The sequence below is a fragment of the Cynara cardunculus genome (assembly GCF_001531365.2).
Source record: "Cynara cardunculus var. scolymus isolate 2C chromosome LG 13, CcrdV1, whole genome shotgun sequence".
NCBI lineage: Eukaryota > Viridiplantae > Streptophyta > Magnoliopsida > Asterales > Asteraceae > Cynara > Cynara cardunculus.
In genome coordinates, this window is record NC_037540.1 from 33,277,863 (window position 1) to 33,286,637 (window position 8,775).

Here is an 8,775-nt window from a genome sequence, read left to right on the forward strand (position 1 = left end):
AACTTATGCGCTCGCCCAAACATCGAAAACACAACCCCTTCTTCTTACGATCCTCCCACTCTGTTCGTGTGAGAGATTTGAAGCCCCGATTTCAATTAAACAACTGATCAAACTCGGTCGAAGTCGTACCCTGAGTACGCGGAAGAGAAGAGGAGCAATTGCTCTCCGATCGCCCCATAGCAGGGTTTTTGTTGGACGAGGCAAACAAATTGGGCCTGATTTGGTCCAAAAGACCCCCTAAATTGGGCCTAATTTCTTTTGAGAATCCAGTCCTAGACCCATGTTGATAACGAAATCGGGATAGAGATAGATTCGTCAACGAAGGATGAAGCATTCCTTCGATATCCTTTGCTAGATACATAGCATCTAATCGTAATTGAGGACGATGTAATCGAACCCAACGCTTGACCTCATCCTTCAATCCAGCAATAAAATACCCTAACGACTGTGATTCCGGTAGTTTGGGAACCAACGATAACAAATACTCAAAGTCATCGATATAATCATAACCTGATGCCCCTTGTTTGATCGTTGATAATTGTTTATATGGATTCTGAATTTCCAAACCACTAAAACGTTGGAGCAACTCAGCGTGAAATTGTTCCCACGAAATCGAATCATAAATCTGATTAACGATCGTGAACCAGTGTTAGGCTACACCGGTCATACTTAATAGTGCCAATCGAATACGTAAGTTAGGAGGAGTACCATTAATTTCGAAGTAGAGGTTAGCTTTTTGAATCCACCCCTGAGGATCGAATCCGCAGAACTCCGGTAATTTGATCTTCTTCACAGCCCAACGTAGTCCATCCTGGGATCCTCCTCCAAATCTTGATTGTATGGTGTTCCCCTTCGTGAAACTCACGAAATCCATACCATTCAGGGTGAAAGGTGGAGAGGTGAAATCCATACCAGTGTCCAAAATCGGTTTTTTCTCCTGTTGCTTCACCCAGCCCAGCATAACTTTAAGGAATTCCGCCGATTCAATACGTTCAGAATCCATTGTTGCCTTGATTTCGAGGATATCAGACTGAAGTTTAGTGATATGCTCGTTGTGTTGATCCAAAAGAGCAGTTTGAGAACGTGTTTCTATTGTGGGTTGAACCATGATGAAAGAAGCGGCAGGTCGTGGCAGGTCGGATCAATGATAGAGATGAGGTAATAGAATTGAAACAATTTAACTGATAGAGAAATGGACGAAGGAAGGTTTGATTGAATTTGCAAAAAAGAAAAGAAAACAGCCACTAGTAATCCAAGGAAAATCCCTCTCTCTAAGCTACCAAGCTAAGAGCCAATCAAATAAGATAATTCTCCGTACCCCCATGCACTTACTCCACACTCCCTTTATTCTCTTCTCGTTCCTCTAACAAAAATATTAGCCACTTTCCTGATTTACCCTTTTGGCCCTTCTGGAGTAGTCTTCAAGCACTCTTGGGCTTGGGACATGTTGGGCTAAAATATTAGGATTCTCATCAACCACATTGGACCTAGTTCATCTAGGAAGGCCCAACACATAACTTTGAACCATCTACTAACCCCAATGGGTGATCTAATGGGTAGAAAATCCATCCTTGTATATTAACCCTTGCCGTTTTAACTTCATTTAATGAAGACTGATGCTAATGTATTAGATTGACTTGCTGCAGCATTTCATTTCAATATTTAAAAGTTGGCGACAAGAACTGTTAAAAGAATCACAAATACTCAATATACATGTATGTCTTTACTTTAGTTTCCTCTCCCTGCATTTGCTCTCAAAACATATATCCAAATAAGACTTGCTCATAGCGTGCATACCAAACTGTTTCATGATTTGCCACATGAAATTTTCATCATATTTTGCATTTCCCGATAACAAATTACGAGATGGATAGAAGGAACCATTTTTTATTATTGCCTACATCACATGCACTAAATTATCTCAAAGTCGGTAAAACACCATAAAACAAAGGGAACATTAACATATCAACTTTGGATGAGAGCTTCTGAGGAAGAGTGGATACGTAATCAGCTAATAATACTGAAATAGATTGCTTCGCCTAGGCCTAAAAATCACAAACACCATTCAGAGTGTTATGCCCTACAGCAGGTCTGGCCTAGGAGTTCAAACTCTTTGATGCCTTCATACTTGAAGTTTCGATAATCACTGAATGGGTAGAAAAAGAAACCGTGAAGTTATCTCAGGCACAGACATTTAAAATCTCTATGTTAATCAAAAAAAACTTAGGAAGCAAATGATCCCCTACTATGGAACCTTTTGTTTAAAATTTTCTACAAAGGCTAGTTAGATGATCAAGTAACAGTAGTTTTGTTTCTGCCTGATGATTATATCTCAGTGGTAGTAATGCCTGCTTAATACAGCTTGATCGGCAAAGCATCAACTAAAGAAGGGAGCCTGTCAAAAGGCATTGAGAAGCATGGTGACGCATCTGTGAACAAGTCTCTTTGTCATGGCCCATACTCAAGTTGATAAAAGTTCATTTAATTTTTACGGTGCAACAAGCAGCTTTGCTCAAGCCAGTGCCTCCAATGACCTCCCAAGAGCATTGAAAACTTTGTATACTGATTTCTTGAGCAGAATAGAAAATTGCCAACTTAAGAAAATGACGGTAAGTCAAAAGATACGTACTTGCTCACAAAGGATTCCAGCATCGCCTTTCGATCAGCACTAGTTACCTTCTTTTTAATTGGTCTCTTAGAAGTAAAGGGAGCAACAGAAGACCTTCCAGACTGCTGAACATTTGACCCAGGCACCAGATTGGATATCTCAGTAACAACTGGCACGTGTCCACATTCAATCATCACAATTTTTAAGTAGAACGAGGAAAAACAATGATTGTTTCACAAAATAATGATGCATGCATTATGCAATGCTATCAAGGGTGTAAATCAGGTAGCAAGCAGAGATTAATGTACAAAACAATTATGGCTTCAAAACCAACGAATTCTAAGACAGTATCCAGGAACCTTGGGAGAATTTATATGAGAATAAAAGCTTCTAAATGAGAACTCGTTTGACATATAAACATATAGTAATGCATGCCCTTGTCAAATAGCATCAAGAAAACAGCAAGATGACATGCAGCAAATCTCGAAGAAGGTAAAAGTATTGGTGAAAACTTAATCAATAGATGAAAAAATGGTGGAAAACAAGAAATTATAGCATGCAACTAAATAAAGATCCCTTAAGTAACACTTCACACCTCCATGGCATACAACACTTCACACCTTCCATGGCATATAACACTTCACACCTTACACGACATACATGGTGTTTCACAGTTCCAATTTGCCAAATCTTTTATATGCCATCTATGAGTCACCTTCTACCACACAGTAATAACTATTTCTACAGCTGAATTTCACATAGAATGTATCTAGTTACCGACATGTCAACTATCATAGGCATCACAAAAACTTCCATGAGGATGATATTCTATGGTAGGATAGGAGTCACAAAGAAAGCTTGAAGACTTAGAGGCATGTTAAGGAATGTTGTTCTCAAGTTTAATGCTTTATATGTCCCCTAATACAAATTTGTATTATCGTGCATTATGGACAAATAATACTCCAAGGATACAACTAAGTTACCATATGAATTTGTGTTAAGTACTAACACAAAACTCACTTTTTTGACAACTGAAACAAACATGAGCAGTGAAGAGAGAAGATCATTACTCATAAAATCATTGCATTTGAAATGAAAACTGAAATCAAGTAAATAGTGTTAGTTGTGACTTGCTATAAAGGTGACGACTTTTCAATTCTAAGAGCAGTTTTAAGGGTGAGTTTCTAGACACTCTACCTTTTAAATACTAATAATACCTGTTGGAGAACACTTGAAAGTAGGTACCAGTTGTGTATTCGAAATTCACAGCCAGAAATTGCTCTTTCAGACCCATCAAATAATTAACATTTAGATCTGTTTTAGCCACTGGACCAGGCTAGCATATACATACCCCATTCCTTGTGTATATACGTGTTTGTATGTGTGTACAAGATATATATATATATATATAGCATATACATACCCCATTCCTTGTGTATATACGTGTTTGTATGTGTGTACAAGATATATATATATATATATATATGACTTTCTGTTTAAGAACCCAAGTACGCTGGAACACAATCTGTCCACTGTGTATATAAATGGCAGTCGTTAATTGACAAGCCCTTTACAGTGTACTTATCCGCAAGGTCTTAAAGTACGGAAACCTCGAGGCAGTCCGAGGTGCAACTCTCGAGGCGGAAAATATAAAAAATTGAAAATAATATATATATATATATATATATATACACACTAATTAATATGTATATATACATGGAAAATAAATAAAAGTGAATATAACACTAAATAATATATATACACAATACACCAGACACGATGCAGAAAACAATACACACAAAGTACATAAATATTACATATACATACACTTTTACTGGTTACAAGAAGAATATAGAAAGTGAGACAGTGGAAAACTCCAATAAGTAATAAAATGTAGGAAGTGGGACGGTGGGTGACTCCAATAAATAAGAATATAGACAAAGAGGGATGGTGGGAGACTTGGTTTGCACAAATCAGTGCAGTCAACAGGAGCGTCCGCCTCACTACTGTCTCACCACCCCGAAGCTTTGTCCCACCTCAATCAACCAAGGCAACCTACCCCAACCTGGAGAAGTGACATCTCATATACAGTTTTGGGCCCCCTAGCCTTGAGGCACGCCTCTCACACTTCTTAAAACCATGCTTATACGCTGGCTTTGGCGCATGCCAGCATATTAGTATGCAGTAAACCTAAAGTCAACTTTTTGCAATTTTTGGTGTTCTCTTTATACAGATAAACCAGAATTGTTTTCCACACAGAACCTCAGTTCTTTAAGATACATGTGGAAATGCACAACTCAGGTCTGAAATCATCTTAAAACAATACCTTGTTAAGTGATTCCTACTTGAAACATTTGGTTTCCACTAATACTCTTAGCTTCTTTCATGATATACAATCACTTGAAGAGCTATTTAGAACATTCACTTCGGTGAAGAAAAAAGTTGTGTGAAGATATGGCAAGCAAATAAAGTTTGCTTTCGCGCCGAAGCCTACACATGATTGATTGAAGAAAGCAAGATATATCGACGGAATATCGACTTAAAACCATATAAGTGAAAGTCTATAGCAAAAATCAAATGCAATAGTGCATGTATGCAATCTAAAATAAATGAATACTAAAAAAGGTGTATCTATTATTAATCAGAGAAATCCTTTCATATATGGCGCATCATGAGCCAGTACACAAATAGATAAACATAATTAAAGGATAAGACATAAACATGAAGAAACGAACAAGGGATAAACTAAATCGGAGAATCCCTTCATATGTGGCACATCATGAGCAAATAGATAACATGAAGAAAAGGATAAAGGACTCGATCAAAATCCAACAGATGGATTGCCTATTCTCTCCTCAAGTTCGAACATATATGTCAAACATGCACACCTTATGACATATAAAACTAACTTGGCATCCTCCGATTGCTTTGTGAAGCCTGAGTGAGCCCAAAGGAGCCATAGATGAGCCTCATTAGATGTAGCAACCACCTTCTCATGAAAAAAGTGGCAGTCAACATCAATATGGTTTCTGCATTATGTTATCACTATACATTTCCTTAAAACAATTAAAGAAATTTCTGACTCATGTGTCAACTCCATGTCTTATACTCAAACTCAGCATTAGGGGAAACCACATCCTATGTCCTACTATTTCCACAAGATAAGATTTCTGCCAATGCCAACACTATACCTTACAATGGACCTCCTATAATATGGACATCATGCATGGCTACAATCAAAATATCCAATAACCCATATATGTACTTCACTATTATAGAGAAGACCTTTCCAAAAGCACCCTTGGGATACCTTAGAACATTTAACAATTAACACAACATTCAAGTGAGGTGTGCAAGAGGAATACATGAATTGACTAACCACGCTCACTAAACATGCAATATCCTATTATGTGACTATCAGATAGTTCACCTTTCCTAGCAATCTTCTCTAGATAACTCAAGATCATCTCAATAAAGCTTGACATTGTGAATCATAGGTAAATGAGATACTCGACTGTCAACCATCCCCACCTCTATAGAGATATCAGTAACATACTTTATCTTACACAGGATGATGCCATGCCTTCATCAGGCCACCTCTTTAGATACTTGAGATTCCCTAGATCTTAATTTGAAATTCTTTCTAGATAAGGAACTTGACAGCTACAAGCCTTCTGCATCAATTCACTTAATAACCGACATGATCCCCTCCACAACCCTTAAAAAACAAAGAGGCCCAGATGCACCAGGGGTACCCTAAAGGATGTCATAGGTCATTCTCTTATTGTATGCATGAACATGAGGATTGGTTGTTAAGAGTATTGATGTGTTTAAAATAAAGATAAGATTTGGTAGGCATAATGTAATGACGAAAACCAATCCATGTAGTCTAAAGTGGATAGACAGTCATCTCAAGATAATATGCATGCTCCTAAAAAATGACATGGTAATGGACCACGATTGATAGCATTATCAATTTTAGATGAACCCACGTCATCCTCACAGTCAGACTGTTAACTTCAAGGTAACGCATATTTAGAGAGCACAAACATGGCATGTAAAGACCTCCCGGTCATAATTTATCTACAATCGACATCCTAAGCAAGAAATCAACATTTCTGACTATTATACTTGGATTTAGCTTTCAAAAAAATAATGTGATTGCAGAAGTCCAGAAAGAACATTATACTTCAAAAATCTGAACATTTATAACTGTTGTACTTGGCTTTAGCTTTAAAAAATTGTGGTTGCAAATATGAGGCAAAATTGTTTCAACTTTTTGAAGTATACCGTCATTTTTGGGATTTCTACAACTACTATTGTTCTTTCTAAAAGCTAAAGCCATGTACTGTGGTTCCAAATGCTAATCATTCCTGCCTAGGCACATTATACAAAGCTAATAATAAATGCAATACCGCCACCATCCCACTATGATCACCACCTCTTTTAGCATGCTACTATATAAGCTTCTCCTATACCTAGTTTTACCACACTTGAATTCGTGTGCCTAGTAGTTAATTGTGCTATTGAAATGAATATGGAAACAGCTTGAACTTACAAACAAAAATCAAACCCTACAGATTCCAGACCTAAAGTTCTTGTCTAATAGTTTATACTCGAGAAAGCTTTAGTAAACAAAAATGCCATTTCAAACTTGTATAAAACTTCCAATATACCAATAAACAATAGTTGCTGAACACAAATCAAACCATACAAGCATTAACTAAGTCAACAAATAACAAGATATCATCAGTGGTGCAAATGGTTTTTAAATTTGGGCTGAAGTCAATGAATAGGTTGATACAACATGGGAAATGATCCTGCCAGATCAAGAATCACACAAAAACGAAACAGCAGAAAGACAAATCAGAAAGGTTTCAAGATAAGTTAAAAGAAGCAAACCAGTTCTGGAAAAAACAATATTTGACTGAAAACGTCGGAACCCTTTAACGATCGGCATCAAGAACGCAGGAGGATACGCTACGACCACAGAATTTGAAACTCAACAGCATTGCACATATGAAAACATGTATAGTACACGAGTAGTTGCATCTACTCCATGGAAGAACATACTCTGCCGAGTGAAACAGACCGAAGAGAAAGGTTTAAGGTTTAAGGTTTTTGGTTTGGGACCAGTATTTTGGTTGATGTGTTTTTACGAGGAAAAGAAATTTAGGGGGTGTTAAGGGATTGTTTTTACAACTTTGTATTTTTAAAAGTGGTAATCAATTTATGTGATGTTATTAAGAAGTTTTATAAGAATGTGTTTGGATTAATTTATGGTGGTACCGAAACTTAATAAGGGGTAATAAATTGTTTGGATTACTACATGTAAAAAGTTTTTATTACCGGCATTATATCAGAATAAGTTAATAAATCAAAAGGGAGTAACTTATAAAAATTCTTTGTTACCGGTGCTAAACCGGTATAAGTATTTTTTTTTCTATTCAAACACTAAATACTCCTTATTTACCATACCAAAATAAGTTAATAAACATTTTAAATAAACAATCTCAAACAACTTCTTAATTTTGATTGTATTTTTATAAACTTATTAGAGTTAGGTACGCGGGCCAAGTTAGGGCTTAACTCCAAATAAGATTAGGAGAAAGATTGACAATATAAAAAGCAATTGTATTTTCGTAAATTATTGGTAAAAATAAATATGATTTTACATTTGTATCTTTATATTTGAACAATCAGTAAGGAAAAGGTATATATAGACATTTCATATGTGAATATTTAGATTTTTTAGTTTACCGATGATTATATATGAATCATTTCTCAAACTTTTAATTTTTTCTTATTTGAACCTTCTCATACATTAGTAATTATTAACTTTTATCATGTTTTCATGAGTTTTGTTCCACTTATTTTGGTTTGATCTCATTATTGTCTCATTCTAATGTCGTTACACACATGAAACAATAAGGGGGTGTTTGGTTCACATAATGGAATTTGGTGGAATTGAAATACATCAAAGGAATTTGACTTTGAAGAAATTTGAATGGAATTTGACCAGACGTTTGATTGGTAGGAATTGGAATGAAATCTCTCAATAAAATTGGAACAATCATTTTTGTTTGGACTATCTGTTGATCCTCTCTCTCAGTGATTTGATGATAATCCCTTTTTCCTTTCGATGTATTTCTGTGTCTGTAATTTCA

At 36.1% G+C, this 8,775-nt stretch overlaps 1 protein-coding gene across 2 annotated transcripts in view; it reads right to left on the reverse strand.

The window, feature by feature from the left end:
• The window catches only part of LOC112524442, a 32,336-nt gene extending 24,575 nt beyond the window's left edge, over nt 1-7,761 (reverse strand). For both annotated transcript variants that reach the window (XM_025134257.1, XM_025134258.1), the window contains exons 1-2: nt 7,511-7,761; nt 2,630-2,777 (exon numbers count right to left, since the gene is read on the reverse strand). In XM_025134257.1, the coding sequence (XP_024990025.1) occupies nt 2,630-2,777; nt 7,511-7,568 (206 nt within the window). In that variant the 5' untranslated portion in view covers nt 7,569-7,761. The remainder of the gene's footprint in view (nt 1-2,629; nt 2,778-7,510) is intronic.
• Between the last annotated feature and the right edge of the window lie 1,014 nt (nt 7,762-8,775).